At 43.2% G+C, this 21,986-nt stretch overlaps 1 protein-coding gene across 1 annotated transcript in view; it reads left to right on the top strand.

The window, feature by feature from the left end:
* Window positions 1–21,986, top strand: part of Kif19A (Kinesin family member 19A) — a 133,001-nt gene that overhangs the window by 55,168 nt on the left and 55,847 nt on the right. Inside the window, exons 7-8 of the mRNA XM_080286986.1 lie at window positions 105–209; window positions 633–770. Coding sequence (XP_080143112.1) covers window positions 105–209; window positions 633–770 — 243 coding nt within the window. The remainder of the gene's footprint in view (window positions 1–104; window positions 210–632; window positions 771–21,986) is intronic.

Here is a 21,986-nt window from a genome sequence, read left to right as displayed (position 1 = left end):
TTGTATGTCCAAAAAACATTAATCGAAAAATGCATAAGTAAGGGAGTAAGTGCAGTACATACTCCATAACCTGCATACTTATTTCCTTGCTTTTGAACCAACAGGTCAACGTGCGGCGGACAAGCCTTAAGAGTGAAGCAGAGGAGGTCAAGCATGGTCGTCTCTTCATGGTTGACCTGGCTGGGTCAGAACGTGCCAAAAAGACGCAGGTTAGTTATACTGGATTGATTTATTTTTTATCTATATCATTCTGTCATCAGGGTCTTTGTCAGCCCATCAGGAGAATAAAGGCCTAGGGTTAGGTTAATTAGTCCCATCATATAAGGTGAAGATGTCCAGCCAGCTCTTCTGGAGTGGCATTATGTGAGCAATAAACCCCAACCATTCCTTCGATGTAAATCCTCATCACCTTAACCCACTAGATCACAAGGTGTCATTATAGCTGTATTCAACTTTGACACCTCATGCTGTGTTAATGATGGCTATATCTGACGCATAGACATATGAGTTAGGAATTAGGAATTAGATATGCGAGTTACTTATACTGTATACTGTACATAGACACGGAGGTATAAGGTCCAGGGACTTTGTACTACATAATATATTCTCACCAGCCTGTCCTCTTTCCCCAGAACAAGGGTAAGCGCCTGCAGGAGGGAGCGCACATCAATCGCTCCCTACTGGCCCTCGGTAACTGCATCAACGCACTAGCGGAAGGACGGGCCAAGTGGGTTAATTATCGTGATTCCAAACTTACTCGTCTGCTCAAGGTGAGTGCTCAGACATTTTATTTGCCCCAGACTTACTCGACTCCTAAAAGTGAATGCTTGGAATTTTTTTTTTGGTGGTGTGGGGGGAGCTTTTGATTTTGTGTGTACTGTTTTTACCTAGTTGTGATAGACAAGATATGAGCTGTGCTCACCAGGCCATGTTTCCATGTCTCAACCTGTCAAACTTATCTAACTCATTTAAGTTTTTGGACTGGGCGATTGCAGTGTCCAGGCTATTCCGCAGGTCAGTACATCTATATGGAAAACTGTGTTTCTTGATATCCTTCAAGCAGCTGTTTCAATTTCTTTTCATGTTCTCTTGTTGCTCCCTCATCTGATACAAGCAGATCTTCTCTGTCAGTTTTATCTACATCCATCATGCCCTGAACACTGTAATCATGTCACTCCTCTATATTCTTTCTTCTAAAGAAGGCAGACCCAGCTTTTCTAGTCTGTCCTTGTACGATAGATCTGCTAGGCGAGGGACCATCGTGGTTGCTGCTCTTTGTTTCGATCTTGTTTGTCTTTCTTTTGTGTGTGTGTGTGTGTGTGTGTGTGTGTGTGTGTGTGTGTGTGTGTGCGTGCGTGTACGTTTGTGTGTGTGTGTGTGTGTGTGTGTGTGTGTGTGTGTGTGTGTGTGTGTGTGTGTGTGTGTGTGTGTGTGTGTGTGTGTGTGTGTGTGTGTGTGTGTGTGTGTGTGTGTGTGTGTGTGTGTGTGTGTGTGTGTGTGTGTGTGTGTGTGTGTGTGTGTGTGTGTGTGTGTGTGTGTGTGTGTGTGTGTGTGTGTGTGTGTGTGTGTGTGTGTGTGTGTGTGTGTGTGTGTGTGTGTGTGTGTGTGCGTTTGTGCGTGTGTGTGTGTGCATGTGTGTGTGTGGATGTATTTACCTAATTGTGATATACAGGAAATGAGCTACGCTCGTGGGGTCCCGTCTCTGTTTCTCAATAAGTCAAATTTAGCCTTAAACTCGTTTAAGTTTTTAGACTGGACGATCTCTTTGTCCAGGTTATTCCACAGGGCTATACATCTATAAGGAAAACTATATTTCTTGATATCCTTCAAGCAGCTTGGCTTCCTCAGTTTCATTCCGTGTCCTCTTGTTACTCTCTTATCCCATAAAAACAGATCTTCTTTGTCAATTTTATCTACTCCCATCATGGTCCTGAACACTGCAATCATGTCGCCTCTCTTTCTCCTTTCTTATAAGGAAGGCAAATCCAGCTTTTCCAGCCTCTCTCTATACGACGGATCTGCCAGACTGGGGACCATCATGGTTGCTGTTCTTTGTATTCTCTCAATCTTGTTTATATCTTTCTTTTTGTGTGGGGACCACACTACCGCTGCATATTCTAACCTGGGGCGGATCATGGCCACTATCAATTTTTTCATCATCTCCTCATCCATATACTGTAATGAAAAGCTGCTCTTATATTAGTCAGGAGTTTATACGTCTCTCTAACTGTCTTGTTAATGTGTTTTTCAGGTGACAAACTGTCCTGGACCAGCACACCCAAATCTTTCTCTTCTCTCGCTTTTGTGATTGGTTCATTACCCATCAAGTAATTCAATGATGGCCTCTTAGTACTTTTACCCATTTCCAATATTTTACATTTCTTTGCATTGAATTTCATTTCCCACATCCGGCTCTATTCGTGTATCCTCTCCAGATCCTCCTGTAGCATTTTGCAATCCTCCTCAACCTCTACCTTCCTCATGATCTTTGCATCATCAGCTAACAGACTTGCATAACTGTTCACTCCAGCTACCATATCATTTACGTATATCAGGAACATTACTGGCCCCAACACCGAGCCCTGTGGGACTCCACTTGTTACTTCCCTCCATCCAGACATCTTATCCTTTATTACTCTCCTCATTTGTCTGTCTCTCAAAAAGTCTCTCATCCATTCTAGGAGGTTCCCCTTCAGTCCTTCTATATGCTCTAGTTTCCACATTAGTCTCTTATGGGGTACCTTGTCAAAGGCCTTCTCCAAATCTAAATACACACAATCCACCCAACCTTCTCTTTCCTGAAGCACTTCAATCGCTCTTGAGTAAAAACTCAACAAGTTGGAAACACATGACCTTCCACTTCTAAATCCAAACTGAGTATCAGCCAAAATATTCATCTCTTCCAGATATTTTATCCATCTATATTTCAGAATTCATTCACACAATTTTGCGACCATGCTGGTTAGGGACACTGGTCTATAATTCAGGGGTTCTTCCTTGTTTCCTCCCTTATAAATTGGTACCACATTTGCCATCTTCCATTCTTGAGGCACTTTCCCCTCTTCCAGAGAACACCCAATTAAACCGTGAATCTTATCTGCCAGTTGTTCTCTGCATTTCTTCAGTACCCAATTAGAGATTCCATCTGGTCCTGGGGCTTTCCTTACATCTTGAGTTTCTAGTAGTTTATACACTTCCTGTACTTCCACTTTTATATCTTTTATCACTACATTTCTAGTCACTACCTCCGCTTCCTCAAACTCCTTTTCATTAGTGAAAACTGACTGGAAACGTTTGTTCATTATTTCTGCTTGCATTGCCGCATCCTTATAGACCTCTCCTTCTACATTCAGTTTGGTGATTCCTTCCTTTTCTTTCAGTTTGCCATTAACAGATCTATAAAACAGTTTGGGTTCATCCTTACATTTGTCTATTATACCTTTTTCAAACTTCCTTTCTTCTTCTCTGCGTATTCTTGTGTATTCATTTCTAGTTCTTTTATATACTTCCTTTGTTCTGTTGTTACCTCTCTTTCTCCAGTTGTTCCACGCCGTGTCTCTCTTTTTTTTTGCTATCATACACCTTCTATTAAACCACTCCTTTTTCCTGTTTTCTTTCCCCTTTACTCTTGGCACAAATTTTTCCACTCCCGAATTATACAGGTCTAGAATAATATCCCACTTCCTCTGTGTCTCTGTTGTTTCTCTGAATTTTCTCCAATCAGCATTTTCAAAAAATGTTCTCAATCTTGTAAAGTTTGCTTTCACAAAGTTGTACCTTCCCTGCCTATAAAGCTCGTCTCTTGGCTCCACGTTCCCTGTTATCATCTGGAACTCAGTGACCACATGATCACTTTTTCCAATAGGACACTGATATTTCAAGGATTATATTACCGTACATCGGATTCTTTGGTAAACAGTAAGTCCAGTCTTGCTGGTGTGTCCTCACCTCGGAACCTTGTCTCTTCTTTGACCCATTGCGTCATCACATTGTTCATTGCTATATTTAATAATATAGTGCCCCACGAATCCTCGCCGCCTCCTGAGTCCCATTCCTCCCAGTTCACCTCTTTACAATTGAAGTCACCCATTAAAATTATATTGTTGCTTTTCTTAATCAGTTTCTGTAAATAACATGCCATGTCTGACAGCATTTCCTGGTATTCATCATCACTCCATGCTCTTGTCTTAGGGGGAACATACACTACTGCCATATCTTGCTTGTTATTCTCTCCAGTTTCTAATTTCATATTTATCACTTCGGCCCTGCCTTCTCCCATTTCCACAGTATCTACATTTATGTTGTTCTTCACTGCTATCATCACTCCTCCTCCTGTTTTTTCTTTTCTGTCTCTTCTCCACAGTTTGTATTTACCATCTCTCATATGAACATCAATATCTTCTCTTAACTTGGTCTCTACGAAGCACATAACATCAGGTTCATGTATCCTCAAATTATCGTTGATTTCTAACCTTGCCGATATTAAACCATCATTTATACACTTGGCCATCAACTGAGCTGATAGTTGGGAATCTGCCTGATTAAATGCGCTAAAAATAACACACACACACACACACACACACACACATAGACACACACACACACACACACACACACACACACACACACACACACACACACACACACACACACACACACACACACACACACACACACACACACACACACACACACACACACACACACACACACACACACACACACACAATGAATCATCTCTTTCATAAACCTAACAATATTCACACCTAATAATAAATAATAAATCAAGGATCCATAGAGAAGTTCAGACAATTTTTAGATAACGAAGTAAAGATATTTGGGTCACTATCTTATTACAGATCTGAAACTGTTTGGATGTGGACTGCGTTGAGAAGGAAGACAGGGAAGTTGCGGAGTATTTTTTTTTTTTTAATGCAAGGAACAAGGAACTAAAGGCCGGGCAAAACCTCCCATTCTTTGCGGACGGAAAGTCAGAACATCTTCAAAGCAAATATCCTCATCAGCGATGTTGGGGTCACACGAATTTCCAGCCTCCTCTTGCTTCTGATCTATGTAGAAACTTGGGAAGGAAATGTCAAATACTTTCACCATTAAGATGCATCATCAGCTACAACTTTCTTTACTTTCCCTTGAATACTGAACCGATTGACAATTTCCTCATAGGCAGATGCAGTGTTAAATGCTGTGTGTCGACCATCAAAATTATCGCAACCCAGCTCAACCCAGGCCACTTTTCTCGGTGGCCTCGACTCAGGTGGGTCAGGTGCCATGAGAGTGTTGAGGACAAAGGCAGGAGAACTGTCAAAACGCGGCTTAGCTGGGTTAATCCTGTGGCATCTTAATCCCATAATGACAGCTGGGTATGGGATAAACTTACCACTACCACTTTCCTTCCCTTTCATAATACCAGTTTAATTACAATTAACTTTTCAGTTAATTACAGTTACAATTCATTACTTCAGTTTTACTTTTAATTACAATTATGATTACAATTACAATATTTCTAAATAATTACATTTCAGTTAAATTACAATTACTCCAACCCTGCTCTCATCTCTTTTCTATACGATTTACTCCCAGTCCTCCATGTATGCAACAGGTCAACTCTGGAACTGTCTTCCTCTGTATTTCCTACTGCCTATGACCTCCAGTCTTTCAAACGCAGTGCATCCAGGCATCTCCAAATGAACACATCCTGAATTCAGCCCTCTTATTAATGTATTTAATTTCTGGGAGGGAGAAATCGTGCGGGCTTCTGGCCTTTGGTTCCTTCTTCCATGCATAAAAAAAAAAAAATTCGGAAAGCTTAAGTAATTACAGATGCAAATTCACCCTTGAATCTTTGTTGGTTAGGGAAGAGAGAGAGAGAGAGAATGTGTGTGTGTGTGTGTGTGTGTGTGTGTGTGTGTGTGTGTGTGTGTGTTCTACTTAACTGCTGCTTAAGATCAAGTTCCACGTAAGTGCCACTCAAGTTCCACTCAAGTGGCACTTAAGTGGAACTTGAACTTAAGTGACACTTAAGTAGAACACTTCCACATAGGTGCCACCTGAGTGCCACTTGAGGCACTTAAGTTGGCACTTAAATTGGGACAAGTTGGGAACTAAGTTGGCACTTGAGTTGGGACTTTAGTTGGAACTTGAGATGGGTCTTTAAGTTTGCGCTTGAGTTCGGTCATAGGTTGGCACTTGAGCTGGGACATAAGTTGGTGCTTGAGTTGGGACTTAAGTTGGCGCTTGAGTTGGGACTTAAGTTGGCGCTTGAGTTGGGACTTAAGTTGGCGCTTGAGTTGGGACTTAAGTTGGCGCTTGAGTTGGGATTTAAGTTGGCGTTTGAGTTGGAACTTAAGTTGAGGCTTCAGATGGGACCTAAGATGGCGCTTGAATTGGGACTTAGGTTGGCGCTTGAGTTGTGACTTAAGTTGGTGCTTGAGTTGGGACTTAAGTTGGCGCTTGAGTTGGAACTTAAGTTGGCGCTTGAATTGGGAATTAAGTTGGCGCTTGAGTTGGAACCCAAGTTGGCGCTTGAGTTTGGACCAGAGTTGGCATTTGAGTTGGCACTTATTTTGTCACTTGAGTTGGCACTTGTGTTGTCACTTGAGTTGGCACTTGTGTTGTCACTTGAGTTGGCACTTGTGTTGTCACTTGAGTTGGCACTGATGTTGTCACTTGAGTTGGGAGTTACGTTTGCGCTTAAGTTGCAACATAAGTTGGCGCTTTAGTTGGCACTTAAGTTAGTTCTTGAGTTGGCACTTACGTTGGCACTTGAATTGGATCTTACGTTGAAACTTACGTCGGCACTTGGGTTGGCGCTTACGTTGGCACTTATGTTGGCACTTGAGTTGGAGCTTACGTTGGCACTTGAGTTGGGACCTATGCTGACCCTTGAGTTGTGATTAAGCTGATGCTTGAGTTGGGACTGAGGTTAGCGCTTGAGTTGAGACATGGGTTGGCACTTGAGTTGGGATTAATATTCGTACTTGAGTTGGCACGTTGTCACTTGAGTTGGCACGTTGTCACTTGAGTTGGCACTTAAGTTAATTCAGGAGTTGGGACTTAAGTTGGCACTTGAGTTGTAACTTATGTTGGCACTTGAGTTGGGAATTCATTTGACGCTTGAGTTGATACTTAAGTTGTTGCTTGAGTCGAGACTAAGTTACCGCTTGAGTTATGACTTGAATTGGTACTTGTGTTAAGACTTAAGTTGGTACTTGCGTTTGGTACCTGAGTTGGGACCTGAGTTAGTGCTTGAGTTTTGACCCAAGTTGGTACTTAAGGTTTCACCTGAGTTGGGATTAATGTTGGTGCTTGAGATGCAGCATAAGTTGGCGCTTGAGTTGGGACTTGAGTTGACTCGTGAACTGGGACTTAAATTGGTGCTTGAGCTGTAACTTATGTTGGCACTTGAGTTGTAACTTACGTTGGCACTTGAACTGGGACTACAGTTGGTGCTTGAGTTTTAACTTACGTTAGCACTTCAGTTGGTGCTTGAGTTGGGACTTCAGTTTGAGCTTAAGTTGGGACTTAAGTTGGTGCTTGGATTGGGACAAGTCGACGCTTGAGGTGGGACTTATGTTGGCGCTTGAGTTGAGACCTTAGTTAGCGCTTGAGTTGGGACTTAAGTTAGCGCTTGAGTTAGGACTTGAGCTCGTACTTGTGTTAGGATTTAAGTTGGTACTTGTGTTTGGACCCAAATGGTACCTGTGTTGGGATTTGAGTTGACACTTGAGTTTGAACTTTTGGTGGTACTTGAGTTGGGATTTAAATCGGCTCTTGTGTTGGATTTAAGGTGGCACTTGTTTTAGGACTTAAGTTGGCACTTGTTATAGGACTTAACTTGGTATTTAAGTCGGAGCTTTAGTTAACATATGAATTGGCACTTACGTCAACACGTGAGTGTGGACTTAAGTTGGCATTTGCGTTTGCACGTAAGTTGGCATTTGAGTTTTCTCTTAAGTTTGCATTTGAGTTGACACTTAAGTTGGCACTTGAATTGGCACTCACGTTTGCACTTATCATTTACGTTAGCACTTTATTTGGCACTTAAGTTGGCAGTTAAGTTTGGACTTAAGATGGCGCTTGAGTTGGGACTTAAACTGGTGTTTGAATTGGAACTTAACTTGGTACTTGAGTTGGACCTAAGGTCGCCCTTTAGTTGGGACTAAAGATGGCGCTTTAGTTGGTACTTAAGTTTGCGCTTGAGCTGAGACATGTTGGCGCTTGAGTTGGGACTTAAACTGTCACTTGAGCTGAGATCCAAGTTGGCGCTTGTGTTTGGACCTGAGTTGGCATTTGAGTTGGCACTTATGTTGTCACTTGAGTTGGTACTTGTGTTGTCACTTGAGTTGGGAGTTATGTTTGCGCTTGAGTTGCAACATAAGTTGGCGCTTTAGTTGGCACTTAAGTTAGCTCTTGAGTTGGCAATTCCGTTGGCACGAGTTGGAGCTTACGTTGGCACTTACGTTAGCACTTGAGTTGGAGCTTACGTTGGCACTTAAGTTGGAGCTTACGTTGGCACTTGAGTTGGAGTTTACATTCGCACTTGAGTAGGGACCTATGCTGACCCCTGAGTTGTGATTAAGCTGGTGCTTGAGTTGGGACTAAGGTTGGCGCTTGAGTTGAAACATGGGATGGCACTTGAGCAATGCTGGGAATAGCGCCGCTACTACTTTAATAGCGATGGTGGTAACGCCATTACTTTTTTTTTAGCCAGCAGCGGAACTGAGACCGCCGCTACTTTTTGGCTGTACTCACGCGTTACCGCGCTGCTCGCTACTCACGCGTTACCGCGCTGCTCGCTACTCACGCGACGAATACAGTCCGGAGTCGTGAGTACATACAGATATGCCGACGGTTTGCTTGTATTTATTAATGACGAAAAATACTACTTTCGTCAATTCTGTCAATTAAGGATGTTTGTTCTACATTACATCAGTAATTTATTAAACTATATATATTATTTATTAGTAATTGTGCAATAATTAGACAGGAAGTTGCTAGTGAATTATCGATCATTTAAATTAAGTAGGCCTAAAGATAAATAAGGATGTCAGCTAGATGTAGGCAATGCTAACACACACACACACACACACACACACACACACACACACACACACACACACACACACACACACACACACACACACACACACACACACACACACACACACACACACACACACACACACACACCTCTAACTATTCCCGTCTCTAACTTGCGCTCTCTCCCTCACTCTCTCTTTCAGACTAATTCTTACTCACTACGTTATTATTTCGTAAAAGTATGTTACTTTCAGTTTAAGGTAATGGAAAAAACATTGCCATTGTATAGCCTTTAACAGAAAGCCCTAGTTCATTTTTACTCTCGTTTTCGTATATATCTTAAATGAGTATCATTGAAAATATAATAAATCTATATAATATGTATCAATGGTAGGCCACATTTTTTTGCCTGTTACTTACGTATGTTACTTTCAGTAGGTATACCAGGTAACAGTGTAAAAGAACATTTGTTTCATTATACAGTAAATAGCTTTTTTCCTGTACCTTCGGCTCTAAGCTTCATTAAAGTGACACCGACATGTATGATTTTATTTATTCAGTATAAGTGTATACTGACATTACTGGTACACAACATAACCACTCAGACTGACTAATATTATCAAAGCAGTATATAGTGTATTGCTATATCACAGATTTTTGTTAACCTTTCCTTCGTGTACGTTTTTCTTATCCAAAGCAGCAGGAGCGGGAGCACCGCTACATTTCGTATCAAGTAGCGAAACCAGTAACGCCACTACTTTTTCGGGCTAGTAACGGGAATGGGAGCGCCGCTACTTTTTATTAGTAGCGTTCCCATTACTGCTGATGAGGATATTTGCTTTGAAGATGTTCTGACTTTCCTTCCTCAAAGAATAGAATATTTTACAGTCAGACTCCCCCCCCCCTCTCTCTCTCTCTCTCTCTCATCTTTTGTCTGCCTGTCTTGAACCTTTGTGGGAACGACCTTGCTTCACCTTACGTCTCAGGCTAACTCCTTCTTTCCTTTCCTTCCATTCTTCCTTAATTCCTTCCTTCCTTTCCTCGACGTCTCTTTCTTTCCTTGTTTCCCCTTCCTCACTTTTTCCCATTCAGTTCCCTTTTCCTCCTCCTAATTCTTTTCACCATTTCCACTCCCTTTCCTTCCTTTCTTTTCACCTCCTTCCATATTCTCCTTCCCAGTTCTTTTCAGCATTTCCTCCCTCCCTTCCATTTTCTCCTTCGCCCCCTCTTTCTCTCCCCTCCTTGCCCGTCCTCGTACCCTCTCCTCTCCTCCCTCTACGACTCCCCCTTCCTCTCCTCCCTCTACCCCTCCCCCTCCTCTCTTCACAGGGGCCAATTTAAATCCCAACTCAAGTTCCAACTAAAGTTCAAACTCAAGTGCCAACTCATGTCCCAACACAGGTACCAAACGCAAGTACCAACTTAAGTCTTAACACAAGTACCAACTCAAGTCATAACTCAAACGCTTAGTCCCAACTCAAGCGCCAACCTAAGTCTCAACTCAAGTGCCAATGTAAGTTACAACTCAAGTGCCAACTTAAGTCTCAACTCATGAATCAACTTAAGTGCCAACTCAAGTGACAACGTGTCAACTCAAGTACGAACATTAATCCCAACTCAAGTGAAACCTTAAGTGCCAACTCAAATGCCAACTTGGGTCAAAACTCAAGCGCCAACGTAGGTCCCAACTCAAGTGCCAACTCATGTCTCAACTCAAGCGCGAACCTTAGTCCCAACTCAAGCACCAGCTTAATTAGAATTCAAAGGTCAGCATAGTTCCCAACTTAAGTGCCAAGGTAAGCTCCAACTCAAGTGCCAGTGTAAGCTCCAACTCGTGCCAACGTAAGTGCCAACTCAAGAGATAACTTACGTGCCAACTCGTGACAACACAATAGCCAATTCAAGTGACATCATAAGCGTAAACTCAAGGGACAAAATAAGTGCCAACTCAAATGCTAACTCAGGTCCAAACTCAAGCGCCAACTTAGATCCCAGCTCAAGTGACAACTAAAGTCCCAACTCAAGCGGCAAGAAGTCTCATCTCAAGCGCAAACATAAGTACCAACTCAAGCGCCACATTTAGTCCCAATTAAAGGGCGAACATAGGTCCCAACTCAAGCACCAACTTAAGTTCCATTTCAAGCAGCAGCTTAAGTCCCAACTCAAGTGCAAACTTAAGTCCAAACTTAACTGCCAACGTAAATGCCAAATAAAGTGCTAACGTAAATGATAAGTGCAAACTTGTGTGCCAATTCAAGTGCCAACTTAAGTGCCAACTCAAATGCAAACTGAAGAGAAAACTCAAATGTCAGCTTAACTGGAAACGCAAATGCTACCCTAAGTGCAAACGCGAATGCCAACTTAAGTGCAAACGCAAATCCCAACTTAAGTGCAAACTCACGTGGTGACGTAAGTTCCAATTCAAACGTTAACTAAAGCTCCGACTCAGGTGCCAAATTAAGTCCCAAAATAAGTGCCAACTTAAGTCCTATAACAAGTGCCAACTTAAATCCAACACAAGCGCCAATTTAAATCCCAACTCAGGTACCACCTAATGATCAAACTCAAGTGTCAATTCGTCCCAACACAGGTACCACTTGGGTCCAAACACAAGTACCAACTTAAGTCGTAACACAAGTACGAGATCAAGTCCTAACTCAAGCGCTAACTTAAGTCCCAACTTAAGCGCCAACTAAGGTCTCAACTCAAGCGCCAACTTAAGTCCCAAGTCAAGCGTAAACTTGTCCCAATCCAAGCACCAACTTTAGTCCCAACTCAAGCACCAACTGAAGTCCCAACTCGAGCACCAACTGAAGTCCCAACTCAAGCACCACCTAAAGTCCCAACTCAAGTGCCAACGTAAGTTACAACTCAAGTGCCAACGCAAGTAACGACTCAAGCACCAACATAAATCTCAAATCACGAGTCAACTCAAGTCCCAACTCATGCGCCAACTTATGCTGCATCTCAAGCACCAACATTAATCCCAACTCAAGTGAAACCTTAGTGCCAACTTGGGTAAAAACTCAAGCGCCAACGTAGGTCCAAGCTCAAGCGCGAACTTAAGTCCCAGCTCAAGCGTTCCAACATAAGTCTCAACTCAACTGCAAACTTAAGCCCCAACCCAAGCACGACCTTAAGTCCCAAGTCAAGCGCCAACTTAAGTCCCATCTCAAGCGCCAACTTAAGTCCCAAGTCAAGCGCCAACGTAAGTCCCAACTCAAGCGCGAACTTTGAGTCCTAACTCAAGCGCCAACTTCAGTCTCAAATTAAGCGCCAACTTAAGTCCGAACTCGAGCGCTAACCTAAGTCCCAACTCAAGCGAAAACTTAATTCCCAATTCAAGCGCCAACTTAAGTCCTAACTTAAGAACCAACCTAAGTCCCAACTCAAGCACCAACTTAAGTCCCAACTCAAGCGACAACCTAAGTCCCAATTCAAGCGCCAACCTAAGTTCCAACTCAAGCGCCAAAGTAGGTCCCAACTCAAGCACCAACTTAAACCCCCAACTCAAGCGCCAACTTAAGTCCTACTCAAGCACCAACTTAAGTCCTAACACAAGCACCAACCTAAGTCCCAACTCAAGTGCCAACTTAGGTCCCAACTCAAGCGTCAACCTAAGTCCCAACTCAAGCGCCAACCTAAGTCCCAACTCAAGCGCCAACCTAAGTATCAACTCAAGCGCCAACCTAAGTATCAACTCAAGTGCCAAAGTAGCTCCGAACTCAAGCACCAACTTAAGTCCCAACTGAAGCACCAACTTAAGTCCCAACTCAAGCGCCAACTTAAATCCTAACTTAAGCGCGAACTTAAGCCCCAACTCAAGCGCCAACTTAAGTAAAAACTCAAGCGCCAACCTAAGTCCTAACTCAAGCGCGAACTTTGAGTCATAACTCAAGCGCTAACTTAAGTCCCAAATCAAGCGCCTCACGACTCAAGCGCCAACCTAAGTCCCAACTCAAGCGCCAACCTAAGTCCCAACTCAAGCGCCAACTTAAGTCCCAACTCAAGCGCCAACTTAAGTCCTAACTCAAGCGCCAAACTAATTCCCAACTCAAGCACCAACTTAAGTCCCAACTCAAGCGACAACCTAAGTCCCAACTCAAGCACCAAAGTAGATCCCAACTCAAGCCCCAATTCAAGTGCCAACTTAAGTCCCAACTCAAATGCCAACTTGAGTCCCAACTCAAGCACCAACTTAAGTCCCAACACAAGCACCAACATAAGTCCCAACTCAAGCGCCAACTTAAGTCCCAACTCAAGCTCCAACCTACGTCCCAACTCAAGCGCCAACCTAAGTCCAAACTCAAGTGCAAAAGTAGCGCCCAACTGAAGCGCCAACTGAAATTCCAACTCAAGCGCCAACTTAAGTCCCAGCTCAAGCGCCAACTTAAGTCCCAGCTCAAGCGCCAACTTAAATTCCAACTCAAGCGCCAACTTAAATTCCAACTCAAGCGCCAACTTAAGTTTCAACTCAAGCGCCAACTTAAGTCCCAACTCAAGCGCCAACTAAAGTCCCAACTCAAATGCCAACTTAGTTCCAACTTGTCCCAACTTAAGTGCCTAAAGTGGCACTCAGATGGCACCTATCCGGAAGAGTTCTACTTAAGTTCCACTAAGTTCAAGTTTCACTTAAGTGGTACTTAAGTAAAACTTAAGTGACACTTAAGTACCACTATCCTCTCTCACCAGGGCCACTTAAGTTCCACTTAAGTTCCACTTAAGTGCCACTTAAGTTGCGCTTAAGTGCCACTTAAGTGGAACTTAAGTTCCACTTAAGCGCAACTTAAGTGGCACTTAAGTGGCACTTAAGTTCCACTTAAGCGCAACTTAAGTGCCACTTAAGCGCAACTTAAGTGCCACTTAAGTGGAACTTAAGTGCCACTTAAGCGCAACTTAAGTGCCACTTAAGCGCAACTTAAGTGCCACTTAAGTGCCACTTAAGTGGAACTTAAGTGCCACTTAAGCGCAACTTAAGTGCCACTTAAGCGCAACTTAAGTGCCACTTAAGCGCAACTTAAGTGCCACTTAAGCGCCACTTAAGTGCCACTTAAGTGCCACTTAAGTGCCACTTAAGTGGCACTTAAGTTGCGCTTAAGTGGCACTTAAGTTGCACTTAAGTGCCACTTAAGTTCCACTTAAGTGGTTCTTAAGTGGAACTTAAGTGGAACTTAAGTGGCACTTAAGTGGAACTTAAGTGGCACTTAAGTGGAACTTAAGTGGCACTTAAGTGGAACTTAAGTGGCACTTAAGTGGAACTTAAGTGGCACTTAAGTGGAACTTAAGTGGAACTTAAGTGGCACCTAAGTGGAACTTAAGTGGCACTTAAGTGCCACTTAAGTTCCACTTAAGTGCCACTTAAGCGCAACTTAAGTGCCACTTAAGTGCAACTTAAGTTCCACTTAAGTGGAACTTAAGTTCCACTTAAGTGCAACTTAAGCGCCACTTAAGTTCCACTTAAGCGCAACTTAAGTTCCACTTAAGCGCAACTTAAGTGGAACTTAAGTGGCACTTAAGTGGCACTTAAGTGCAACTTAAGTGGCACTTAAGTGCAACTTAAGTGGCACTTAAGTGCAACTTAAGTTGACCTTAAGTGCCACTTAAGTGCCACTTAAGAACCACTAAAGAGGAACTTGAGTAGAACTTGAGTGGAACTTCAGTGGCACTTAAGTGGATCTTGAACTTAAGTGGCACTTAAGTAGAAAACTTCCACATAGGTGCAATCTGAGTGCCACTTGAGGCACTTGAAGTTGGCACTTAAATTGGGACAAGTTTGAACTAAGTTCGCACTTGACTTGGGACTTTAGTTGGCGCTTGGGTTGGGACTTAAGTTGGCGCTTGAGTTGGGACTTAAGTTGGCTCTTGAGTTGGGATATAAGATGGTGCTTGAGTTGGGATTTAAGTTGGCGCTTGAGTTGGGACTTAAGTTGACACTTGAATTGGGACTTAAGTTGGCGCTTGAGTTGGGACTTAGGTTGGCGCTTGAGTTGGGACTTAAGTTGGCGCTTGAGTAGGGACTTAAGTTGGCGCTTGAGTAGGGACTTGAGTAGGGACTTAAGTTGGCGCTTGAGTTGGGACTTAAGTTGGCGCTTGAGTTGGGACTTAAGTTGGCGCTTGAGTTGAGACGTATTTTAGAGCTTGAGTTGGGACTTAGGTTGGCGCCTGAGTTGGACATAAGTTGGCGCTTGAGTTATAGCTTAAGTACGCGCTTGAGCTGGGATCTACATTGGCGCTTGAGTTTTGATCGAAGTTGGCACTTAAGGTTTCAATTGAGTTGGGATTAATGTTGGTGCTTGAGATGCAGCGTAAGTTGGCGCTTTAGTTTGGACTTGAGTTGACATGTGAACTGGGACTTAAGTTGGTGCTTGAGTTGGGACTTCAGTTGGTGCTTGAGTTGGGACTTCAGTTGGTGCTTGAGTTGGAACTTAAGTTGGTGCTTGGATTAGGACAAGTTGACGCATGAGTTTGGATCTTAGTTGGCACTTGAGTTGGGACTTAAGTTAGCGCTTGAGTTAGGACTTGAGCTCGTACTTGTGTTAGGACTTCAGTTGGTACTTGTGTTTGGGCCCAAGTAGTACCTGTGTTGGGACTTGAGTTGACACTTGAGTTTGAGCTATAGTTGGTACTTGAGTTGGGATTTAAATTGGCGCTTGTGTTGGATTTAAGTTGGCCCTTGTTTTAGGACTTAAGTTGGCACTTGTCTTAGGATTTAAGTTGGCACTTATTTTGGGACTTAATTTGGCACTTTGGTCGGAGCTTAACATTTGAATTGGCACTTACGTCACCACGTGAGTTTGCACTTAAGTTGGCATTTAAGTTGGCATTTGAGTTTTCTATTAAGTTTGCATTTGAGTTGGCACTTGAACTGGCACTCACATTTGCACTTATCATTTACGATAGCACTTTATTTGGCACTTAAGTTGGCAGTTAAGTTTGGACTTAAGATGGCGCTTGAGTTGGGACTTAAGCAGGTGCTTGAATTGGAACTTCAGTTGATGCTTGAGTTGGGACGTAAGCTCGCCCTTTCGTTGGGACTAAAGATGGTGCTTGAATTGGGACTTGAGTTTCCGCTTGAGATGAAACATGATGGAGCTTGAGTTGGGACTTAAGTTGTAACTTAAGCTAAGACCCAAGCTGGCGCATGATTTTGGACCTGAGTTGACGTTTGAGCTGGCACTTATTTTGTCACTTGAGTTGGCACCTATTTTGTCACTTGAGTTGGCACTTATTTTGTCACTTGAGTTGGCACTTATGTTGTCACCTGAGTTGGCACTTGTGTTGTCACGAGTTGGCACTTGTGTTGTCACGAGTTGGCACTTGTGTTGTCACTTGAGTTGGCACTTGTGTTGTCACTTGAGTTGGCACTTGTGTTGTCACTTGAGTTGGCACTTATGTTGTCACTTGAGTTGGGAGATATGTTTGCGCTTGAGTTGCAACATAAGTTGGCGCTTTAGTTGGCACTTAAGTTAGCTCCTGAGTTGGCATTTACGTTGGCACTAGTTGGAGCTTTCGTTCACACTTACGTTGGCACTTGAGTTGGAGCTAACGTTGGCACTTGAGTTGGGACCTATGCTGACCCGTGAGTTGTGATTAAGCTGGTGTTTGAGTTGGGACTAAGGTTGGCGCTTGAGTTGAGACATGGGTTGGCACTTGAGTTGGGACCTACGTTGGCGCTTGAGTTTTGACCCAAGTTGGCACTTGAGTTGGCACTTAAGGTTTCACATGAGTTGGGATTAATGTTCGTACCTGAGTTGGCACGTTGTCACTTGAGTTGGCACTAAGTTGATTCATTAGTTGGGACTTAAGTTGACACTTGAGTTGTAATTTACGTTGGCACTTGAGTTGGGACTTAGGTTGGCACTTGGGTTGGGTCGCTTGAGCTGATACTTAAGTTTCCGCTTGAGTTGGGACTAAGTTAACGCTTGAGTTATGACTTGAGTTGGTACTTGTGTTAAGACTTAAGTTGGTACTTGCGTTTGGTAACTGTGTTGGGACCTGAGTTGGCACTTGAGTTTGAACGTCAGTTCGTACTGGAGTTGGGATTTAAATTGGCCCTTGTGCAGAGAGGATGGGGAAGGGTAGGAGGAGGAGAGGAAGGGGGGAGTCGTAGGGGGAGGAGAGGAGGGGGGGAGAGGGTACGAGGACTGGCAAGGAGGGGAGAAAAGGAAGGGGCGAAGGAAATAATGGCAGGAAGGGAGGAAATGCTGAAAAGAACAGGGAGGGAGAAGAGGGAAGGATGTGAAAAGGAAGAAGGAAGGAAAAAGAGTGGAAATGGTGAAAAGAATTAGGAGGAGGAAAAGGGAACTGGATGGGAAAAAGTGAGGAAAGGGAAATAGGGAAAGAAAGAGACGTCGAAGAAAGAAGGAATTAAGGAAAAAAGGGAAGGAAAGAAGGAGTTAGCCTGAGACGTAAAGAGAAGCAAGGTCGTTCCCACAAAGGTTCGAGACAGGCAGACAAAAGATAAGAGAGAGAGAGAGAGAGAGAGAGAGAGAGAGAGTTATCGTGCTATCGGACAGACGTAAACATGAAGCAAACTAAACATTATAATGCTAACAAAAACAACACTAATTCTACTGTAAATTTGTGTTTATCTGACGGAAGTGGGCCACTGACAGCTTGAATATTATGTTGTGGTTCCATGAAATTTAGTCAGCTTTATTCCTGCTCTGAAAATGAGTCTCCTTGGTTACTATAGCCGCGGCGCGCGACTCTGAGGTTATTATCATGCCCTGGCAACCTACGATTCAAAATTGCGTGATTTCGCTTATAATATCAGACGCATGTGATTCGTGTATAATATGTTCGTGTGGAATATTATTCGTGTATAATATATTTGTGAACAACAATATGATTCGTGTACAATACGTTCGTGTATAATAATATTCGTGTATAATAATATTCGTGTATAATATATTCGATAATAATAATATTCGTGGATAATATATCCGTGCATAATAATAAGATTAGTGTATAATATGTTCGTGTGTAATATTATTCGTGTATAATATATTCGTGCATACTTATATTCGTGTGTCATATTATTCGTATATAATATATTCGTGCACAATAATATGATTCGTGTATATGATGTTCGTGTATAATAATATTCGTGTATAATATATTCGTGCATAATAATATGATTCGTGTATAATATGATACGAAATCGGACGCACTCTCGAATGGTAGGTTGCCAGGGTACGATAATGACAACCTCAGAGTCCTGCTCCGCGGCTACAGTCTATTCAGTCCTCTAATCTGACTATAGTATACGCCACCTTCCAATGATTGTTGATGTTTACTATACCCTCTTTTCTCCTTCTCTCCGCCGGTACCACTTCCTTAACTTCTGATCCGTGACTCTCCAGTAAAACAGTCTTCTCTTTCTCCGTTCTCTGTGAGCATGCATGTGTGCGTGCATGTGTGCATGTGTGTGTGTGTGTGTGTGTGTGTGTGTGTGTGTGTGTGCAGTACAGGATATCTGTCTGTTCTGTCTATCATTTAGTCCTTTATTTTTTCATAAGGAACTTGGTGGCTCAGGATTAGGGTATTTAGTGCCTACATTTAAGGCGAGAATGATTGCTTACTTGTGCCTGAGTGGTATTATGTGAGCAGTATACCCCATCCACCCTTCAGATTTATGCCTTTATGAGCCATATCCTATTTGAGTACTATATATAAACTCACTGTAGTCGTGGCGCACGACTCTGAGGTTGTCATTATCGTACCCTGGCAGCCTACCATTCAAAAGTGTGTCCGATTTCGTATCAAATTATACACAAATCATATCTTTAAGCAACGTTGGGTCTGGTTAGTACTTGGATGGGTGACCGCCTGGGAACACCAGATGCTGTTGGCATCCCTACGTGTGAAGTGGGGTTGGTGGAGGATTAGTGCCCCTCCCTGTAAAACAATTAACTCTAAGCCGTTGGCCACCCCGTTTGGGATACATGGCGTCTGGCAATGAATGAATGATGAATATCTTTATGCATGAATATATTATACACGAATATTATTATACATGAACATATTATACGTGAATCACATGCATCTCATATTATACACGAAATCAGATGCACTGTTGAATGGCAGGTTGCCTGGCCACAATAATAACAACCTCAGAGTCGCGTGTTGCGAGTATAGACCACCAGCAGTCTAGTTGCTGCCTGTGTCATTACCAATCATGGTGGTGGTGGTGGTGGTGGTGGTGGTGAAAACAAGAAAACTTCCCACAGGAATGTGGGAAATTTTAATAATAATGTTGTTGTTGTTGTTGTGTTAGGTGGGGATACTAACTCTTCACTCACCCCTGTAGGGGATCATGCAGTTAGTCACAAGGTGAATCCTTACCTGTAACCCAGGATACCATTTATTACATAGGGTAGCAACCCTATGAATAGTCAAGAGATGCCTGGTGGTCTAGTGGGTTAAGGCAGTCCAACTGGATGTGGCCCATAGAGGGTTTAGAACTATGGAGTGATGGGGATTTGTATTTTATTAATTGTTATATTAATTTATTCATTTTAATGCAAGAAAAAAGGACTCAAAGGCCAGAAACCTGCAAGATTGTTCCCTGCAGGAAATATAAAAAGAAAATAACAGTAAAATCAAGCTCCATTCATTTTGAGATGCTTGAGCACACCACGTTTAACCCCTTAACCGCGGGGCGTCACGTTCGTGACGCTCGGCCACAATGGATCATACCGCGGGGCGTCACTTTTGTGACGCTCGGCCACAATGGATCATACCGAGGGGCGTCACTTTTGTGATTCTGTGTTATTTTGAATTATCCCGGGCTCTCAGGTGGTGGCTTGTATCATCTATCAGTACTGCCAATGTCCAGCACTAGTCAGCACTCCAAATCTCATCTGTACTCCCATCCATTGTTAACAGTTTAGCAATTTTACCCTCTTCGTGACTCCCCTCCCTACCTGCCCTCCATTACCCTGTCCTCTCACCTCCCATGCCGCGCTGCGCTACGCAAATTTCCCCCGGATTTTTCCACAGATTTCATCCATTGAAATAAGCCCTATGCCCTATACTTATACAAAATAATATATACCAAAAAAAAAACAGGTAAGTGATAGTGTTATACACCAGGAATTGGCTAATTATCACCTGACAACACCTCACGTGCATTCATTCGCTACATTACCATGGTAATTTCCCCTTGGAACTATGCCTTGTAATCGATGTCTGTAATAAAAATATATATCAGAAAGGAAGGGAGAAGCCTAAGTGACATTTGCATTCACCTGGAACTATAGTCTCACCAATCTAAAACCAAGGTTTGGGTGGGGTCTGGCGCTGGGTGCAGCCATGCCATACTTCCTAAACGAGCGATGAGTAGATTCTGTTATATATGTAATACGCATCACAGATAGGTACACACATACTAATACAATATAAACGTAAGTATTCTAGCATATCAAAGGAAGGTAAATTAGTAATGCATATGGCTCTTGTACATCAATAAAGAAACGTGTCATGCATATTTTACAGTGTTGCTGAAAAAAATGTGGTTATTTTTACCGACTTTCACGGTAGTTCCAAGCTGGGTAAGTAATGTAACAATTACGTTTATAATATAATTTGAAGGAATCAGTAGAACATACGCTATTTTCTTAATAGAAATAAATGAGTTAAAACACTCACGAGCGGCAACATCCAGGCCCATACTAGGAATCATAAATTATATGAGAGAGAGAGAATGCGATTTTTAAATTCATTATTTTGGTTATATTTATAACTTAAATTAGTTTGTCTTTACACACACACACACACATACACAAACACATACACACACACAGAAGTGGGTGAAGTCATGTCAGGCCAGGTAGCGAGAAGTGAGCGGCGAGCTCTAACGGTGTCAGGTCAGCCACTAGCCAATCAGAGTATAGGAAACAAGGCAACGCTGTACGCCAGGATATCCCCGGCTGGACTCCACCCAAACCTTGGTTTTAGATTGGTGAGACTATACCTATTTCTTTATGTGTTGCCGAGATTTTCTACCTATAAAAAATTAGCATGTAAGTTAGCAGCAGTCAGGCTAAGTGTCATTGTCAACCCTTCCTTTCTCAGATAAGCCGCGGCATTTAGTTCCTTGTCCCCCGCTGTAGTGAAACAATGTCGCACTCGCGCCCCGCCATTCCTGCCGCTTCTGCGCCCATTGCAAAGGGCCCCGTGACCTCTACCCCTAAGAAAAGTAGTGAGGGAAGCAGGAAAGGCCTTAGTGACTCTGCAGTGGCACGTGAACTGGCAGAATTGTCCATGGTTATGATGGACAGTGATTTTGGCGATTCGGGTGAATCGTGTGATGAGCCGGGTGAGGTTATCGTGCCAGAAACAGCTACAACGAGTGCTTTAGTGTCAGAATTAGTGTCTAGCTCCAAGGGAAAGGAGCCTTTAGTGCAGCAAGGACAAGAATTTGGGAAGGGAGTGAAAAGGCGGCGTGTTAGCCCCAGAACAATGCCCCCACGTGACCCAGCCCGCCATGAGTCACGAGTGCATTCACCTCCCCGTTCCCCAAGCCCCACTTCACTCTTTTCTTCATCATCGTCAGCTGAGTTATCTCCGGAGTCTTCGTCGTCGGAGTCACCACCAGCATCAACAGTGAAGGCAGGCCGTAGAGGTAGAGGTAAAGCAAGGAGAGTGAAAAGTAGTGTAGCTAGTAGGGTAAGGGCTGCTAGTGCTGTACAGCAACCTAGGGTCAGTGCGAGTGACCTTGACCGAGATAAATCTGCCTCACAGCCAACCTCCACCACCACCACCACCACCACCCGCACTACACTGCCACGACAGGGAATCCTGGACGCCTTCGCGTGGACGGAAGGGTCAGATTTTGTGCCTGAAAATTTAGTATTTGATGAGAGCTCCTCAGGAGTTCAGCCTGCCTTCACTATTGACGAAAATGCTGAGTGTGTGGACTA

The sequence above is a fragment of the Coenobita brevimanus genome, chromosome 115 (assembly GCF_032717465.1).
Source record: "Coenobita brevimanus isolate Jiangsu-jjx chromosome 115, ASM3271746v2, whole genome shotgun sequence".
Lineage (NCBI taxonomy): Eukaryota > Metazoa > Arthropoda > Malacostraca > Decapoda > Coenobitidae > Coenobita > Coenobita brevimanus.
The sequence above is the reverse complement of the archived record's forward strand: the minus strand, read 5'-3'. Positions and strand labels throughout refer to the sequence as shown.